The sequence below is a fragment of the Bubalus bubalis genome, chromosome 15, assembly GCF_019923935.1.
Source record: "Bubalus bubalis isolate 160015118507 breed Murrah chromosome 15, NDDB_SH_1, whole genome shotgun sequence".
Lineage (NCBI taxonomy): Eukaryota > Metazoa > Chordata > Mammalia > Artiodactyla > Bovidae > Bubalus > Bubalus bubalis.
In genome coordinates this window covers 66,832,754-66,852,653 of record NC_059171.1, presented here as the reverse complement: position 1 = coordinate 66,852,653, position 19,900 = coordinate 66,832,754, and the positions used below count along the sequence as shown (strand labels likewise).

The following is a 19,900-nucleotide window of genomic DNA, read 5'->3' as shown; positions in this document are numbered from 1 at the left end:
CTTGGTATCTCTAATATTCTTGAAGAGATCTCTAGTCTTTCCCATTCTATTATTTTCCTCTATTTCTTTGCATTGATCACTTAGGAAGGCTTTCTTATCTCTCCTCGCTATTCTTTGGAACTCTGCATTCAAACGGGTATATCTTTCCTTTTTTCCTTTGCCTTTAGCTACTCTTCTTTTCTCAGCTATTTGTGAGGCCTTCTCAGACAACCATTTTGCGTTTTTGCACTTCTTTTTTTTGGCGATGGTCTTGATGCCTGCCCACTGTACAATGTCAAAAACCTCCATCCATAGTTCTTCAGGCACTCTGTCTATCAGATCTAATCCCTTGAATCTATTTGTCACTTCCACTGTATAATCATAAGGGATTTGATTTAGGTCATACTATGAATGGTCTAGTGGTTTTCCCCACTTTCTTCAATTTAAGTCTGAATTTGGCAATAAGGAATTCATGATCTGAGCCACAGTCAGTTCCCAGTCTTGTTTTTGCTGACTGTACAGAGCTTCTCCATCTTTGGCTGCAAAGAATATAATCAATCTGATTTCGGTGTTGACCATCTGGTGATGTCCACATGTAGAGTCTTCTCTTGGGTTGTTGGAAGAGGGTGTTTGCTATGACCAGAAGAATGGAGGTGAACAAATTCTCCTTGGCAAACCAGGGGTCCTGGTTCTGTTGGGGTTTGGTCCCTGCAGGGGAGGTTGGCTGCTTCACTCTGCTGAAGCCGACAGCTCCTACCAGGTGGCCCTCTCTGTGCGCTGCCTCTCTGGGCTGCAGGCTCCAGCCCTCCTTGCCTTTCAGTACCAGGAGTGGCCATGGCATCCTGCCTCGGCCCCCGGAACCACACAGTCCCACTGGTTTCCTTCAGCCCTGCCCGTGTCTCTTTCTTAAACTTCCTCCATTTTTAGTTGCACTGGGCCATCTGTTTCCTGCCAGTACCCTGCTGATACAAAACTCCAGATAAACAGCCTGAAAGAGAATTTGACAAGGAAAAGTGTGGTCAGCGCAGTGATACCGCTATCTCTTCCAAAGGGCCGTTGCACCAACCCTCCTTCAGTTTCTGCAGATGGTGGTTAACCCTGATAGTAAGTTCTGATAATAAGTGATTTTATTATACTCTCCAGGAGCAAGGATATTCAGTAAAAACAGTTTTATTTTTTATTATTATTGTAAGTTTTTTTTTAAACCACTTTGAAGGAAATGAGTATACAGCATAAATTATAATTTTTCAGTATAAGAATATATATATTTTGAGTTTATCTTGATCAGAATGTAATATGCTACCTAAATCTGAGGATTTATGTATTTCATCAACTCTGCAAAATTCTCACCCAATGTCTCTTGAAATATCTGTTTTCCCATCTCCTCTTTCTCTAACATTAAGCTTTATTCTCCTTATGTCCTTGTATCCTAACCTCTTTTTTTCTATTTTCTACTTTTTTATTTCTATGTGCTTTCTTCTGATCTTTCTGATCAAAAATTCTCTTTGCAGTTCTGTGTCTAGGCTTCCTGTCCATACAAAGTTCAAATACACATTGTAGTTTCAATGATTTTAGTTTTTATTACTAAGCAGTTAACGTAATTCTTCCGCAGTGCTTTTCCTCTTTTCACAGCGTGTTGTGCTTTTGTTTCCTCCTTTATTTTAACCGTGTTAGATATACTTATCGCTCAGACTCTTGGATTATCTTTAACTCTTGTGGGTTAAATCTTGATATTAGTTATGTCCACTGACTCTGTTTATAAAATTTTATTTCTTTGTGTCTGGTTTTAGTTGCGGCACGTGGGGTCTTTGCTGAGTCATGTGGGCTCTTTCCTTGTGACACACACTCTCTAGCTGTGCTGTGTGGGCTCAGGAGTTTCACCTCTTGGGCTTAGTTGCTCTGAGGCATTTGGAATCTTAGTTCCCCGACTCAGGGACTGAACCCATGTCCCCTGCATTGCAAGGTGGATTCTTCACCACTGGACCAGCAGGGAAGTCCCTGTCTGCTGACTCTTGATCTATTCCTTTATGTAATGTATACTTTTGAATTCTGAACTCATTCCAGGGCCTTTATCTGTGGGCCTATGAAGACTCGATTGAAAGTGGGTCCCCTCCGAGCCATTTCTCTGTTGCTTCTGCTGGGCTACTCAGGATTATTTTAGGCCAGTAACAAGTTTTCACATTAATTCTTATGTGGGGCATTTTGGATCTATTCAAGGTAAAAGGAATTCAAACTCCAAACGCAGTTGTGATGCAGGCCTCTGGTTGCACATTCTCAATGTATGCTTTTTGGCCCCCTACCCAGAGCCTGAACCAAGGCTATCACACTCCACATCGGCTCCCTGTCCTGCTAGGCACAGTGCTTCCTGGTCCTCCTGTCCTTGAAGCTGTGCCATCGTGGGGGGTGCTTGCAGGAGGGAGGGGGCTTCCTGACTCTGCAGAGGGCTCTCAGTTATGCATCCTTCATACATGGAGGATGTATTGGTCCAGGGACTCTTTTTCTGATCCCCTTTTGTGGGTGAACATCTGGGCCCTTGGATTACTGAAACCAACGGCTCCTCCCAGGGCAATGGAGGCATCAGCTCCACATATTCTCTGCTGGTTGTCAGCTTCCTCTTTGCTTCCAGCCTCTGAACACTTCCTTTCTTTCATGCCCGCTCTGCCATGTATTTGAAAGGATTCTGGTTACATTGTACCTTGAATGTCTTCATGGCTATAGCTGGAGGGCTTTCAGGTTATAGAATCTGCCTCTCTGCGAAAACTGGAAGTCTCCTTTTCAGACTGTTTACATCACAAAATGTTGGTTTTGTGTGATGTGTAATATTTTTCATTTCTAGGTCAACTCAGATGCCTCTGATTGATTAGAAATAACTAGATGGTTTTTCAATTGCTTCGCATGGTATGTTAAAGGTAGGGTGTTCTCAAATAATACGCTTTTCATCTTCTTTTATTGCTACTCTAACCAGAGCTCATAAATTACGTACAAAATGCTCCTTTGTCTCATCAGAGTTGTGTGGAACAGAAAAAGCTAAGCTTCAGAAGAAGAAGCGATCAGGCCTGGGACACTCTTGTTCTAAAAATGCAATGGGGATATCAACTCCCCTGGGAGTGCCGTTCTCAATATCAAGGCTACTCAGAAGCCAGGTTGGTAGTCAGCAGGCATTTGGGAGAATATAAATAAGGAGAAGGATGTCAGAGGCCCCTGTATGCCAGTTGTACCATACCATTGTATTTTTCAAGGTGCCGTATCATCAGATTTAAAGCATTTTCTGTATTTTTTATGTTTGTTTGTTTTTTATGTACGTATAATTTTTGTGAAAAGTATTACTAACCTATTGCAGTACGGTACTATGGAGCCGATTGTGTTACTTGGGTACCCAGGCTAACTTCGCTGGACTTACATACAAGTTGGACTTAAGAACGTACAGACTTATGGACACGACTGGGTAGGGGGAAGGAAGGATAGGGTGGGATGTATGTAGAAAGAAACTCCAGACATTATTACATGTAAAATAGATAGCCAATGGGAATTTGCTGTATGACTCAGGGAACTCAAACAGGTTTCGGTAAGAACTTAGAGGGGTGGGAGGGATGCTCAAGTGGGAGGGGATATAGGTAAACCTATGGCTGATTCATGTTGATGTTTGATAGAAACCAACACAATACTGTAAAGCAATTATTCTTCAATTAAACATAATTTTTAAAAAATATGCTAAAAAAGAAAAGAAAAGAAAAAGAATGTGCTCTCAGAACAGAGCTTGTTCATATGTAGGGGAATTACTGTATTTGATTCCCATGACCAGAAGCTGCACACTGGTCTCCAGGTGAGTTTCTAAAAACAGGGAAATTTTAAAATATTTTTATTTGGGCAAACTTCTCATCAAGGTCCAAGCTTTCAGCTCTACCAGAAGGACTGGAATATGTGGAAATTCAGGGCCCACCTTCCCATTTGGCCTTGGACTGGGGAGCAGCTGGACTTGGAAGGAGAACTTGCTCTTCAGAGCTGGACAGTCTCCCTGACCAGGTGAGCTTACACCTGGCCTGCTTCACTCAGGGTGTGCTGCCTGACCCTGTGGGCATGGGCCTGTGACCCTACTGTTCCAGCATTATTTGGCCTGGCAGCCAATCAGTTCATGAAGTGATACCTTCTGTCATGAGTTTCCTGCCCCTGTGACATGTTCTGCACACTGAGGTTATATTTGAGTGTCTCCCAGGCCACCATCCACAAACACATCCCAAACATCTCAAGGTGAGTCATTGCCACAGATATGATTTGTTGACTCTTGCTAGTTTCATTTTCAAAAGGGGCTCTGACTCTGCATTTGAGACAGTTTGGTATATCGCGTGCGTGCTAAGTTCCTTCAGTCGTGTCCGACTCTTTGTGACCCTATGGACTGTGGCCTGCCAATCTCCTCTGTCTATGGGATTTTCCAGGCAAGAATACTGGAGTGGGTTGCTATGCCCTCCTATAGGGGATGTTCCTGACCCAGGGATTGAATCCATATCTCCGACTCCTCCATTGTAGGTGGATTCTTTACCACTGAGCCACCAGGGAAGCCCTTAATGTACTGACAACTTCTCAGTTTTTCAAGGGATTTGGTGGCTCTAGGCTCATAAAGAGTTCTGCTTGGAGGTCATGAGAGTGAGCTTAAACCAATTTTATTTCATAGAAGAGCTGTGCTAATGATTAATGTATGTTAATAACTTGAAAATTCCCTGGCACTCCAGCGCTTATGTGCTCATGCTTCCACTGTAGGGGGCCTGGGATTTGATTCTTAGTCAGGGAACTAAGATTCTGCATGCTACCTGGCCAAAATATTTTTAAAAATATTAACAACTAGCCTTTATTGACTACTTACTACGTACCAAGTACTAGACTAAGTAATGCCATTCAGGCCTCATATAGCCTTAAGCTAAGCTAAGCTAAGTCGCTTCATTCGTGTCTGACTCTGTGCAACCCCATAGACGGCAGCCCACCAGGCTCTGCCGTCCCTGGGATTCTCCAGGCAAGAATACTGGAGTGGGTTGCCATTTCCTTCTCCAATGCATAAAAGAGAAAAGTGAAAGTGAAGTCGTTCAGTCACGTTGGACTCTTAGCGACCCCATGGACTGCAGCCTACCAGGCTCCTCCATTCATGGATTTTCTAGGCAAGAGTACTGGTGTGGGGTGCCATTGCCTTCTCCTCATATAGCCTTAATGCCTTGTATTTCCATGATCTGTTTTACAGATGAGGAAACTGAGGCACAGAAAAGGATGAGGATGAGCCAGAATTCAAAGCCAGGCAGTCTGATTCCGAGCCTATCCACTCAACCACCTCGCACAGCTCCCTCTAATGCAAAGACCCCTCACAAGGGTCAGGGGTTTTACTAACATAGCCAGAAGTCTCGCATCAAACTGGGGGCCTCACACACAATCTAGCCGCGCATTAGAACCAGCTGAGAAGGCTGTAAACCACACCTAGGCCTGGAGCAAATACCATAATGATTTATCATCTGGGGACTCGAATGAAGAGTGATGGGGAAGCCCTGCACTCTCCTTGTACTGTTTTTGTACCTCTGAAGTTTCATCAAAATTTTTTTTTAAAAAGTGAAAGTAACTAAAGAACGTAGTAGGACAATATTAGCTGACCTGGAGGGATTTCTCCAGGAATTGTTGATAGCAAGAGGTGCTAATAAAAGTGTTACTTACAAAATCCAGAAACGTGCATGTGTGTGATGTGATCTCATTTATGTAAGGCAAATAGTGACAAGATACACACATACACACATACCTATACATCCTTTTAGGAAGATGGAATGAAATCTGTATAATACATTAAAAAAATTCTGGATCCCAGTCCCCAGAGACTCTCCTTTAGTTATTTAGAGGTAGGACCTGGGCATGGATATCTTCTGTTCAATTTCCTTAGATCAGGGTTCTTAAATTTGCTGTACATTAGACTTGGCTGGGAGACTTTAAAGTCCTGAGGCCCAGGCCACAGACCAGTTAAGTCAGGCTCCCGTGGGAGTGGAGCCCAGGCATGGGTGTTTTAAAATTCCCCCACGGCATGTCGATTGCCAAGGTTTGAGAACCACGCCAGGCCCTTGTGCAGCTCATGCACCCAAAGCTAGGACTCACGTCTGGGGAGGGAAGGGAACTGCAGTGTGAGGCATTACAGGGTAATAGGCCCATGGGTTAGGAACTCCCAAGAGGCTGGCTGCAGAGATCATACAGTGTACCCGAGGTCACAGAGCCGGGAGATGGTGGTGCACACCCTAGTCCAAGGAAGGTGATGGGCACTGCTTGGGGAAGACTTCCTTGCCTTCCCAACTCTCCTCCCCAAGATCAGGGGAGTTGAAATTCCTCCAGTAGATTCATTACTTTGTGTTCCTCCTCCTAAGAGTTATTAAAAAACAAGCAAATACTCCTGTGACGAATTGCATGTTAATAAAATCCTGATTCCTGCTCAGTGAGTGTTGGGTGTTTTGAAGAGAGAAAAACTTAGAGGGATGCTCAAACATGGGGGAAAGCATGTCATGTAGGGGGTGTCAGTCTGACTTTGTTATTTTCCTGCTCATAATCCCTCTGTTTCTCAGACTCACCTAATTAAAAATGCCAAATGTTGTCATCTACCTCCAGGCTTTTCCTGCCTTGTGGAAACTCCCAGACTCCCTCTCAAGGTGATTTGGGATGCTTCACTTAGTTGTCAAAGACAAGGGCCTGCCTCTTAGATCCGAGGCCAGCGCAGAGCCAAGAATAAGGAGGCAAAAGAGGTGAGCTTTGGGAAACACCGCTCGAGTTGGGGCTTTGGGGGCATCTAAATGCAGGCACGTGGCAGGAAAGCCGGCCACAGGGTCCTTGGGCTTAGGCGTGGGGCTCCAGCCCAGGAGGGTTAGAGACTGAGTAGAAGGAACACCTCAGGCACAGCTGGAGTCCTGCCTGCCACTTTCCAACAGTAAAATAAAGGCTTGATTGACCACCTTCTCTCAAGTCTGTGGTGATGATTAGATAAAACACAGGTAAAACACCTGGACTGTACACAGTAGGCCCTCAGCCATGTCAGTGGGACAGCATGCCAACACTATAGGCTTGCGACATGCACTCTGGGGCCAGGCTGACAATGACCCTTGACCTGGTCCCTACTTCTTTCTCAAATTTTATTTCATTGTGGCAGGAACACTTCACATTTGATCTACCCTCCTGACAGATTTTAAAGTGTACAATATGGCATGGTTAATTATAAGCAGTGTTGTGCAATAGACCTCTGGAAGTTGTTCATGTAGCTGAGATTTCATGATCATTGATTAGAAACTCCCTATGACCCCACTCCCCAGCTCCTGGTGACCAGCATTCTTATCTTTCCAATTTGATGAGCTTGACAAGTTTGCACACTTTATATGAGTGGAATTACGCAGTATTTGTCCTCTGACTTAGCTGTGTCTTGTCATTTAGCGTAATGTTCTCAGTTTCATCCATGTTGTCCCATAATGCAGGATTTCCTTCTTTTAAAAGGTTTATTTATTTTTATCTTTTGGCCTCGAGGTATGTGGGATCTTATTTCCCTGACCAGTTGAATCTGCACCCCCTGCATTGGCAGCTTAGAGTCAGGGAAATCCTGGGATTTCCTTCCTTTTTAAGGTTAATGTCTCATTGTGTGTATAGACTACATTTTCTTTATCCATTTAACTGCCATGGACATTTAGGTTGTTCCCACATCTTGGCTATTGTGAACAGTGCTGCAGTGAATCTATTTCTGTTGATGAGATTTATTGAGTGCTTATTTACTATAGGCCAGGAACAGGTCTAAATGCTTTATGTATAATAGTGCAGGAAAAACTCAGAACAGCCCTGAGGTTATCCCCATTTGCAGGTGAAGAAACTGAGGCCCATTTAGTACGGCCAAAGCTCATACCATGAATCGGTTTTCACCCGGAGCTTGAACCCAGGCAATCTGGCCCTACAAGCAGTGATTCTGATAGCTATAATACTGATAGTATTGAAATCATAATAATAATAATGATCAAAAGCAAACTATGTGTCAAGGTTATTGGCAAGGTGAAGATGAGAGTTATGCGTCCAAGTGACCCTGGGGACAGGATCCAGGGGATTGCCCAAGAGATGAGTTAATTCTAGCAGTAACACTCATGACTTGGGGAACAGGGGTGGGGAGGGAGACGATGACTAAAAATGGGGCAGGGTGGCCCAGAGGAAAATTATCTTCTACAGCTGTGATATTCAGCTCCATGCGTCTCTTTGGTTTATGCAGTTTTCAAAGCCAGATCTTTTCCTATTTCTGAGTCTGCTAGGAGCCTGTACAGCATTTTGCACACAGTTTCTTTTGTTACCCTCTCCCACCTGTTTTCCTTTCCACCTGCTTTGTGCTTCAAACAAGGGAACAGCTTTGCGCTTCAAGGGTCAAGGGAACAGCCCAGGCCTGGGGGCTTGTTTTCAGGTCCTTGCAAAGCTACTTATTTGACTCCCCTTCTCCTTGTCTATTTGGTGTTGATCTAAATGACAGATCTGGTTGCGTGATTAGGCGGTGGAGTTGGGAAAACAAACCACCAGCTCCCAAATCAACCTGAGTCCATTGGTGCTATTTCCAGGTTAAAACTTACAGCGGGGCTCTCTGCAGTGACACCACCACCCGGATGTCCTCAGAGCGCCTGAAAAACCTCCGCCAAGTCAGGGGCAGTCAGCAATCTCCATCAACTGATGAGCAGGACACAGAAGCGCAATGCCATTTATTTTGCAATAGCAAAATCAATCCACTTTCCCATAATCCTGCAACTTATTGAACTCGGCATCTCGCTGCAGGATACGCCCCCGAACTCTCCCTAATTACGTATTTGGCTGCTTGCAATCGTGACTTGGCTCTGCAGTCCTGATAGCAGAGAACGGGCCTCTTAGAAGCCTGCAGCAGCAACAGCAGTAGCGGCAGTTTTCCCGCCCTACCGAACGCTCCCTAGTTGCAAGGTACTGCACTAATCGTGCCACCGTGCAAGTCCCCGAGGCCGACGGCTGCACCCTCCGTGCCGGGCGCTCGCAGCCATTGTGGTGTGGGCGCTCGACCAGCCGCGTGCTGACACTCCCTCTCGGCTCTGCGACCCGCGGCCCAGGGGAGGCGGGGGGCGGGTGCTCGGCGGAGGAGGCTCCCGCGGGGTTTGGATCTTCCGCGCACCGCCCGCGCGCCTGCCGGCTCTTCTCTGCGGCCGGCGCCCCACGCGCCTCCCGGGCACGCGCTTCCAGCCCCGCCCTCGTGCGGCGGCCGCGCGGCCCCGTACGCGCGCCCTCCCCGCGCCTCCGCGCGGACGCAAGGCCGCGAGCGCGCGTGCGCCCCTGCGAACGTCCCCAAGAGCCGAGCTGTAGCGAGCGCCGGGGCTGGGCGCGCAGGACAGAAAAGGAGGCGGCGGCCGCGGCTGCGAGCAACAGATCAGGGCTCCGCGAGCAGACCCGCTCTGCTCTTGGGCGATTTTTTTTTTGTTGTTTCATTTCAGAAACATCGGTTAAATTAGAAAATCTTGCATTTTGAAATGGCGCTGGCCCCGGGTCAGCGGGCGATTTTCTCTGCTTCAAGATGGGCTTTGCCGTTTCTGTCGTGGGCACCAGTGGTGGCCTGATTGTCAGTCTTCTCCGGGCATTTTTAAGGCCAGGAGCGGAGCGCTGCCTGTAGGCGCCCTACAGAGCGGTTTGGCTTTTTAAAATTTTTAGTATTATTTTGGGCAGAGAACAGTTGCTCTCGGGCATTTCGTCCTCTTTGCAGAAGAGGCTGCGAGTCGGAGGTGGGTCACTCGGAGGGTGAAATTCCTCCCGGGGTGAGCGATCCCCGGCCCCGCGCACAGTCCAGGCGGCTCCGAGTGTGTGTCCTGCCCCTGCCCGCGCCGGGAAAATGGAGGCTGTGATTGAGAAGGAATGCAGCGCGCTCGGAGGCCTCTTCCAGACCATCATTAGCGACATGAAGGTAGGACGCTGGGTGAGCGGCTGCGGCCGCCACTGCGCTCTGACCTCGCCGCGCGGCTTCGCCTCCGCCCCGGGCCAGCCGCCCGGCCCTTGCCTGCGCCGTGGCCGCCGGCCACCTGCGAGAGCGCTCCGGCCCGGGTGTCACCTGCTCACCCGGGGCGCCGCTCCGGGTTCTGCTGGGTCACCGAGCGGGCGGCTTCTCTTGGTGGGGGCGGGGGTTGGGGAGTGGTATCTGATGGTCCCTGCCCGCTCCCGCTCATTGTCCCAGGGGACCGCATCATCCTGTTTCCCTGGGGGCCCGGGGCCCTGGCTCCAAGTTTTCCATTGTCTGTCGCTGGTCTGAGTGTCTGCGACCCGCAGGGGGTGGATGCTTGGGCGGACACCTGATTCCCCGGGGTACGGGAGGGGGCGCCTGGCGCGGTGGTGGGGAGAGGGGAGGGGCTCTGCCCAGCTGTGAGAAGGAGCCCCCCAGCCCGAGAGACTGGGAGGGAGACCTCCCTCTCCCTCGTGGGCTTTCAGGTCCACCTGGGGGCGATCTGAGCAAATTAGGTATTAATTAGGCTCTTCCAAAGCTGGTAAGGGTTTGCGTGCCTCCCCTCGGCCCTCCCCTGGGGCGTGGAGCAGAAGTTCCCAGAGCAGTCTTGCGGGGCACCCTACGTCCCCAGACTGAGGCTCCCAGCCCGAAGGCGGGACTGGGGCACATTAAACAGCTGTATTCCCCACCCGCCTAACACGCACAGACACCAGGTTTTCTCTTGGAAAGATTGTGAGGACTGTGTGTGTGTGTGTGTGTGTGCGCGCGCGCGCGCGCGCGCGCGCGAGTGTGTATGATGGGGGCGGGGAACAACACCCAGGCTTTTTCCTGCGAAGGGTGGGACTGGGGATAACCTGATCCTTGAATGTGGATTTTCTGTGCATAGAGATAGACCAGGGCCCTGTGTTACTAATCTAAAGGAAATATAACCAGCCGCGCGAGCTGGCTGGAGGTGGGAATTGGGGGCGGTGGGGGGAATTTTTTTTTTTCATGTGTATTTAGGGAGCTTCTCTTTGGCTCTAGCCCAGCCCCAGTTTGCCTCAACAGATCCGGGGAGGTGGTGTTTAATTAAAAGCTCGGCTTCCAAAACGAGTGGGCAGGTTTGGAAAGCTGTGCAGCGAGTGGGTGTGGACAGCCCCTCTTCAGCCGCTGCCTGCGCGCCTGGAGGTGCTTTTGTCTGTTGAAATGTGAGGTTTGGAGAGGGTTCCGCCTGGGAGATGGACTTTGGGAAGGAATGCTCAGCTGTCATGGCCTGTTTTCCCCTCTAAGCACCAACTGCCACCTCACCCAGGGTGAACTTTGCCAAGGTGCCTGCGTCCTGGTCTGGTCCATTTTGAAATCCTCCTGCAGAGCCTGTGCCTTTTGTCAGAAATTGACATTCGTGGAGCATTCTGTTCAGCGACCCGGCTTGCCCAGGAATGCCTCTAATCCAGCCCCTTGGAATTAGATGGATTATGTCCTGTTCAAAGACAGCCCTTTCATTCCTTTGCCCCCAACCCCCATTGAATAATTGAGACAAAGCTTGGTTCCCTCTGGAGACTCTGGGATATTTCTTAAGTGAAATCTACAGGCCTTGTAATCAAACAAGATTTGGTTGGAGGCACACGTGGATTATGATCACCAGGGGAAGAATTTGAGATGGGTTGGGAGAACTGCTTGTGCATTTTGGAGGAGAGAAATGGATGTGTCTAGTCCCTCTGTATAACGTGGACCCAGTGACCTAACCCATGTCCCCACTGCAGTCTCAGTGCGTTCACACCTGATTTTTTTCTCCTCTTTGTTCGTTAATCCAGAATCCAGGCTCAGTTCTCATGGGTTGGAACCCCAAGCCCTTTAGAAAATAACCCCCTTCAGGGCCGGCTCCCATGCTTTCCACCTGGTGTCTCCTGGCTGCCCTGCAGTGCTTTCTGGCTGGGGAGGCCAATTTGTGGGTGCTAAGGTGGTATGCTTCTGTTTCCACAAGATTCCAGTTAAAAATAAAGACTTGTTTAATACCCTTTGAGTGCTGGATCTATAGTTTGTGGTTCCTGAGCTCTTTCTCTGAATTGAGTCGGGTTTGTTCAACATCCTGTTGGGAAGACATTTATTTTAAAGGTTTATTTTTTTGGGGAGTCAAAGGTTTTCAAAGTGGAGTGTAAGATGAAAACATGCCTTGAGATCTGCAGAATTTCAGACTTTTGGGGAGTAGAGAGATAAGGGAAAAAGGGGGGGGTGTCTAATTTCCATGATTGTTTATGCCTAAGACAGTTGCAGAGTGTTTATCATGGAGTTTTCTTTGGAAAAGACTTCTTCGTGGATTAGAAGGCAGTGACATTTTAAAGGGGAATTTTAGAATTTGGGCATATAGTGTTGTGTGGTATGCTTATGCCCAAAGTTGTCAGCAATAAAAGCCACTTTTTAATATCTGAAGTGAGCTGTCTTTCTAAGGACCTGCTTATCCTCCTTTTTTCTTGAACTCCCACGATAGGTTTACGACGCTTGTGGTCCCGTTTCTGTTTGCTGTGAACACATGTACGTTTTGGAAGCTCATTTGGAATGCCATCTTGAGAACATTTTTAGATTATTTTCTCAGAAGTAATGTTGAAGTGGGGTGAGGAAAGGGTAAGGAAAAAAAAATTTTTGTTTCAAAGTAGCATTTGGTTCTCCAAAATGTACAGCAACACAGGAAGGGAGTCAATTTCCTCTTTGGAGGAAAAAAAAAGAAAACAACAAAAAATGGAGTAATTTCAAGGCTTAGCCCCATCCATCTTCCCAAACCAAAGAACCTCAAGACATGGAAAAGCTGGGGAGGATTCTTTCTGCTTTCTTCTAACTATCCTTCATCTGGCTAAGTCCTGGGCTGTCAGGGTGTGTGTTGTATCCTTTTCAGGGGGGCCGGAGCAGTGAAGAAACCCTCATTTTCTTCCACTGGGATCCCACAGCAGCTGTTAAATAACTTATTGATTCCTTGATGAGAGGAAACCTTTTGTTTTTCCCCTTTCTTCCACCCTACTGTGGTGGTCACTAATGAATGGTGGTGTGCAAAATCGCTTACTGGCTGCCTTTCCACGTAAATCAAGTCGTCTGATTTTGAGCTGGTCCCAGAGGGAAGGAGAGACAGGATTCATGTGGCTGGAGGCACGGGCCCATCGGCGGTTCGTCTAGGGGAACTGTAGCTTGGAAGCAACTGTGGAAGGCCAGATGACTGACTTCTGGTGTTTCAACCCTGTTGACTACATTAGATGACCCTGAAATCTTTTTGGAATTTCTCTCCAAGTCCCAAGAAACACAGCTAATGCTTCAAACAGCAGATCTGTGCCATTCCTTTCCTTAAAATTGAGCTGTGACACATAACATTGGTTTCAGGTGTACAACATACTGACCTAAGATTTGTATTTGAAAATCTTTTTAGTTAAGTAATTGAACCAGCATGTAGAATTCGGTGATGTTTGGAAAGCTTCTAAGACCAGGAGACCCTGGCCAAACTTGAGGTCAGTTCACCCTGTTGATGTCTGTCTTTTTTTAATAATTAACTTAGTTAAAAAAAAAACAAGAAGTTGGAGGCTAAAATCACATATTTTCCTCTGCCTTGTTGCTCAAGAGTCAGCATGTTAGGAGCTGTGTGGGGCCCGAATGCAGGGAGAACTTTGTACTGGGTTGGAGAGTGTGCTTGGGGTTATATAATGTGACTGGGGGTGAAAGAATACCCAACCCCACCTTGAATTCCCCACCCCACGCCTCACTTTAGACAAGGGTGTCCTGTTACCATCACCTGTGCTGAGCAGAATAGGGGCCTTGTTCAGTTTTTTTCTGCTGCCCCCCACCTCTGTTTGCACCAGTGTCCTCCCCTCCTAAATTCTACCTAAAATTAGACCTGCTAAAGGGACTTCTTGAAGTCCATGGAAATCTTTGTGGTTTGAAGACACATCATGGTATTTTCCCTTACTCATCACAAGATCAAGAATGTGAGCGGTGAATCCAGGGCTGGATGATGATTTCAGGGTTTTCTCTGCCCCCACCCCTTACTGTTTTGTTTTGGGGTTGCTGTCAGACAAGAGGTTCACTTCCTCAGGGTTTGTTGAAGGCCTGCTTTGTGGAAGGCCTTTTGCTGAGCGGTGAGGAGCCAAGGCTGCCCTTGGAGAGCTGCTTGTCCAGTTCAGTTCAATATGGTGGCCATGAAGGAGGGGCTGGTAGTCCAGCCTGGTGAAGGACATTGGTCAGCCCCTGTCGGACTTCCTTTTGACTCTTTCAAAAGAAGGAAAAAAAATTTTTTTTCTCTAGAAAGATACTGAAAGTCCAGCCAAGGCCTCCGCCAGTGGCCTGGGCTCTGAGGGAGGTGGGCTGCTCTGTAAATGGTGACGTGCAAAGACAGACAAGCCAAGCCCTTGTAAAGTACAGATGGGCCCCACGTCACTTTTTCTCTTAGCAAATGGCTGTGTTTGCCCAGGCTTTTACAGCTTCCTCAGTATAGGCCTCTGGGAGAAGGAAGAGAAGTGAAGATGTCATAAAACCGGCAGCAGTGAACTGCCGGGAATGGTGCCTGTTCAGAGATACAGGGTTTGCTCTCTGTAATTCTATCTTCGAGGGTTTTCAGGTGTAATTTTTCTTGTGTCAGTTTGAGAAGAAGTCTTTTTTTTTGGGTCTTGGTTTGAGTGTCTCTGTGGGGAGAATCCCTTATACATCATATTTAAGCAGATTGTTTAGAACTTGTTTGATTCTATGAATCTTTGTATTCTGAGATCCTAGTTGGTAATGAGTTGAAAGAAGGTCATTCCTAGTCACAGTTTGCGTGGAAGGTAGGCTGACTTTGAATTTTGCCCAGTTCAGCTATCACTTAGTTCTTTCTTTTTTCCAATTTTTATTTATATTTTTTAAGAGAGTAATTTTATTTATTTTATGGCCATGCCATGTGGTATGCGGGATATTCCTGACCAGGGATCGAACCCATGTCCCTTAAGTGGAAGTGTGGAGACTTAACCACTGAACTGCCGGGAAAGTCCCATCATTTAGTTCTTATAAGACTAACGTGTACTCACAGTCCTGCAGTATTGATCAAGCATGGGTGTCGTCACAAGTGTTGAGCTTGATGCTGTATTTTCAGCAAGTAAAGATACAGGGTCCCTAATTCAGTTTGTCAGAGAGACAGTGAACAGTTTTTTAGTACAAGTGTGTCCCATGCATACTCTGCTGCTGACCTTTTAGCCTTCGAACTCTTTTTGCCTCTTGGGGTAGAGAGAAAGAAAAAACTAAAACAGTGTCAATTTGGCCGGCTCACTTGAGGTCTTTAAAGTGCTTGGAGGGTGAAAAGGTTGAAACTATTGATTCATTAGGCTCTTTATCTGTAATTTTCATCTAGGCCCTTTCCATTTTCCCAGGGATGGGCAAGAGCTGGCCAGATTCCTTCTATAGCGAGACCATTTAGATATTCCAATCGGGTATGGGAAAATGAGATCATTTTGAGTTTGCCATTACTTCTCGGAACTGCCTTCAGGACACTTTCCCCTAAAACCCACACCTTTGCAAAAACAGAGAAATACCTCTCCCTGAGCCAAACAAAAGCTACAAGGCAGGTTCAGCTGCGTAGGACAGCAGACAGGACACATTTGGGACCCTGAAAGGGAACCGTGATGCCTGAAGCCGTTTAACTCAGATTTTCAGATGGCACTGCTGATATGTCCTTATTAAGTAGCAAACTGGAGAGACAAATGGAATAAATTAATTGGATGAGCACTGAGAAAGCGCATTGTATTTGACTGCCAAGGTTTTTCCTTGAATGAGCTGGAGACTGTGGAAGGGTTCATCTGAGTCTGTTTGACGCACACACATACATGTTACAACCCTCCCCCCAAAGTAAAACCAACTCCCCCCCACCCCACATTATCAATGTTTCCTACCTCTTAGCCCAGGGAAGACCTTGGCATGGGGCTGTGTCATTTGCTGCTTCCCAATTTAAGATGCTCTGGGGTGCCACCTGGCATACAGGTGCTCTGTATTTATTTGGGCTCCCCTGGTGGCCCAGTGGTAAAGAATCCTCCTGCCAATTGGGAGACTCAGGTTTGATCCCTGGGTTGGGAAGATCCCGTAGAGAAGGAAATGGCAACCCACTCCAGTATTCCTGCCTGGGAAATCCCATGGTCAGAAGAGCCTGGCGGGGCTGCGGTCCATGAGGTCACAAAAGAGTTGGACATGACTTAGCCACTAAACAACAGCAACTGTATTTATTGCATGTAGTGAACAGGGGGCTGGAAGGGACTCAGTGAAAATCTGTTATGTGCCAGGATTTCCTGTCATCCTCACATCACCCCCACTTTAAAGTTGAGAAAATTGAGGCTTTGAGTTGATCATTTGTTTAATGCCCTGGTGAGGTAGACTGGCATTCAGACCTTGGTCTGTTTGACCCTAAAGCTGGAGCTCTTTGACCCACTCCAGTGTTCTTGCCTGGAGAATCTCAGGGACGGGGAGCCTGGTGGGCTGCCGTCTAAGGGGTCGCACAGAGTCGGACACGACTGAAGTGACTTAGCAGCAGCTGGAGCTCTTTAGAGCATGACTAAGGTAGAGAGGGGCTGTGCATGAGTTTCTAGAAGGCAGCATTTCACTTGCCTGAGTCCCGCAGGAGAACCTAGCAAGGAATCGGGGTCACATCGCAGCTCTTGCAGCCCAGAGCCAGCCTGGGGGTGTGAACCTGAGCTGAGACTCTGGGAGGACTCGGGGCAGGGGGAGTGAAGATGGGGGTGGGAGGCTCCCATCTGGCTGTCACTTTTGTGGAAATGGTTTAATTTATAATATATCAACATGTTGTGGCTTCCCTGCTCCTCCTACTTACCAGTCTTCTCTGATACAGCCTATCTTTCTCTCTCCTCCCCTCCTCCTGGCTTCCTAGAAGGGAAAGTCACCCCCAACCTTGGCTTCTGTCCTTGTCCCCATACAAAGCCTCTATGGTCTTCTCCATGACTGACCAGAGGGCCGCCTTTATATGTCCATGGAGCCCATTGGGCCCTGAGGTTGGGTGACTATGCTTGTCAGTACCCTCAATTACATGAATTAAGTAAATTCACCCAAAGTTCAGTAACTCCTCAATGAGAACACCTTGCCTTGAATTCCCTTTGTGTCCAGCCCTGGAACTCTCTTGTAAAAGGACTTTCTGTATTGAATTATTTCCTTGTCACCCTCCAGTTGGGTTGAGTCAGTCGAGCCATGGCAAGACTGTGTTTGGGGGAAGTTGATGGAATTCCCCAAGAAAACCTCCCTTCTGTGCCGATTTCTTGGCAATATGATCTCCATCATAGTGTCTAAGTGTTTTTCTTTTCCTGTCTAGTTTAAGTGGGTGGAAGAAAAAAAAAAATCAGTGGAGTGGCTTTTGAGCTCTGTGTCTTTTTATTTGCTTTCTTTCCCTTGAAGAATTTGGACAGCAGTGAAAGTATTAGCTGGGTCAGCAGCAGCCGCCTCCCAAGTCCTAGAGGTGGACAGTGGGTTTTGCCTGGGCCTCGCTTCCCCTCCACCTCCCCCAGATAGGGGTCTTCAGGGAGCCGGAGGGGTGGGTCTGGCCAGAGGAGGAAGAGGCGGTTCTGTGCCCCTTTTGGTAGAACAGACATGGTTACAGCGATGAATGCATTGGATTTCTTGGGAGCAATAAGACACTGATACCTGGGACCCTATTCCACAGAGGGTCTGATTCAGTGCCTCTGGGGTACACCCTGGGCTTTAGGATTTTTAAAGGTACCCCCAGCTATACACAGTCTGAGCACCCTTGACATGTTTTCTCAACTTTGCCTGAGTAAAAGTGTCTTTCCATGGTGACACAGCAATGAGAATCTGCTTAACACTACCGGGCTTCAGGATGGGCAATGTTGTGTATTTACTACAATTAATAAAAATAAATTTATAGTGAAACATTAAAGTGAATAAATTTTAAAAAATAGCAACAGACAAAAAGCATCTTTAGAATCCTTGGGTGTTTTTAGTTGATCTGTAATAGCCCTGTCCAGTACGATTTTATACTATTACGAAAGTTGTCAGATACACTAAGCACTAGCCTCGTGTGACTCTTGAGCACTTGAAGTGTGGCTTGTGCAACCGAGGATCTGATTTTTAAATTTTATTTACTTGCAATTTGTTTCAATAGTCTTATGTGGCTAGTGGCTACCGTATTGGACAGCACGGATCTATAACATGGCACCCAAGTGAAACAGTGCTTGCTCAGCAGCACAGCTCCCTGCCCACATCCTATTTATTCATTCCGGCCACACCATTGCCCCTAAACCCCTTCTATGGAAATTCTGGAGCTACTGCTGAGCTTGGAGGCAGAGTGGTGGTTTAGTCGTTAAGTCGTGTCCAACTCTTGCGACCCCATGGACAGGGGAGCCTGGCAGTCTACAGTCCATGGGATTCTCCAGGCTAGAATACTGGAGTAGGTTGCCATTTCCTTCTCTAAGGGGAGAAGGAAAGGGCAAAGAGATTTGGTTTTAAATCCTGTGGGCCAATTTCTTCATCTCTCTGAGCCTCATTTTCCTCTTTTGTGAAATGGGTCTCATAAAGTGCCCATTTTTACAATGTTGTTGGGGGGATTCTGAAATGAGATTGTATTTGTTAAAGGGCTTTGCACCATGCCTGAGTAAGATGTTCTCTGCGGTTATATTCTGTCTTGCAGATTTGGGAATGAAGTGTTCTGTAGTTTTGAAATCAATAATTATCTCCACCACTTCTTAGGGCAAACAAGACCCCACCCTTTACTGAGCTGTATTTAGAACTTGCAAATGAAGTTGCAGGAAATGGAGAAGTTGAGTTTGTTTTTTCTTCTTCTTCTTCTTCTTCTTCTTACTAAGTATATAAATCACTCCTGAGTTCATTATAACCTCATCTGGCTCAGCAGGGCCAATTGGCATTTCTCTGTTTGCAAATCCTCTGTAGATAAAGGTAGGGAAGGCCTGGGTGCCTGGCTGAGGTCCTCAGGGCCTTTAATGCTTAAAAAAAAAAAAGGCCTTTCAGAGATGTTTACACCAGTGTGAGGAGAGACGGTTGCTTGGTAGCGGCCGTCTTTTCCTGTCCACCTTGTTTGAGTTGCGGCTTCTTTTTCTGGAGTGAGCACCAGGAGATGCAGTCTCATTTGCCTCTAGTCTCCACTTTACCAACAGCTCTGTACTGGCTTCTGTCCCTTCCCAAGACTTGGCCATGTTTGGGTTCTTCCTACCTGCCTACTAGGGGTTCCCTGGTAGCTCAGCTGGAAAGGAATCTGCCTGTAATGCAGGAGACCCCGGTTCGATTCCTGAGTTGGGAAGATCTGCTGGAGAAGGGGTAGGCTACCCACTCCAGTATTCTTGGGCTTCCCTGGTGCCTCAGCTGGTGAAGAATCTGCCTGTAATGAGGGAGCCCTGGGTTCGATCCCTGGATTGGGAAGATCCCCTGGAGAAGGGAACAGCTCCCCACTCCAGTATTCTGGCCTGCAGAATTCCATGGACTGTATCATCCATGGGGTGGCAAAGAGTCGGACACGACCGAGCAACTTTCACTATCTGCTTACTAACTGTCTGTGGCCCACCTGTCTTAGCCAGGCCTTCGGGCCTCCCTGTGATTGACTCTAGTGGAGTGGCCTGCTCTGTGCCCAGTGTCCCCCAACCTGGATCCCCTGGCTTCTTTGAACACTTCCCGTGCTCTTCGTTCTTGCTGTTGTCCCACTTGGAGGACCTTCTCTGCCATGTTTTGCATTATTGAGATCTTTCTCATCCTTCAAGGCCTCACCAGAAAGGTCGCTCATTTCTCCATCCTCCTCTTTCTATCACATCCGGCACTCTTGGGCATTTTTGCACATGCATGTTGATTCTACCTGTACTCATTGCATGCTGCCTTAAGTGGTTGCCCTTGGAGCTAGGTTGCCATTTCCTAGCTCTATTACTCTGGGCACGTTACTCTTGTTCCCTGAGCCTTGATTTTCTTACCTGTAAAATGGGTGGAGTAATAGTCTCCTATTAAAGTTGT

The 19,900-nt window shown here is 47.4% G+C and overlaps 1 protein-coding gene and 1 long non-coding RNA gene across 7 annotated transcripts in view; both read left to right on the top strand.

Annotated features, from left to right (window-relative positions):
- Positions 1-769: 769 nt before the first annotated feature.
- LOC112579209 lies at positions 770-5,642 on the top strand. The gene is made up of 5 exons (XR_003103691.2): positions 770-1,083; positions 2,816-2,888; positions 2,986-3,122; positions 3,864-4,002; positions 5,207-5,642. It is a non-coding gene; the product is annotated as an uncharacterized LOC112579209 (long non-coding RNA).
- Positions 5,643-9,347: 3,705 nt separating this feature from the next.
- Positions 9,348-19,900, top strand: part of MTSS1 (MTSS I-BAR domain containing 1) — a 162,509-nt gene continuing 151,956 nt past the window's right edge. For 2 of the 6 annotated variants that reach the window (XM_006048349.4, XM_025265472.3), the window contains exon 1: positions 9,348-9,916. In XM_006048349.4, coding sequence (XP_006048411.1) covers positions 9,845-9,916 — 72 coding nt within the window. In that variant the 5' untranslated portion in view covers positions 9,348-9,844. The remainder of the gene's footprint in view (positions 9,917-19,900) is intronic. The other 4 variants (XM_025265474.3, XM_006048347.4, XM_006048350.4 and 1 more) reach the window with 3 other exon arrangements.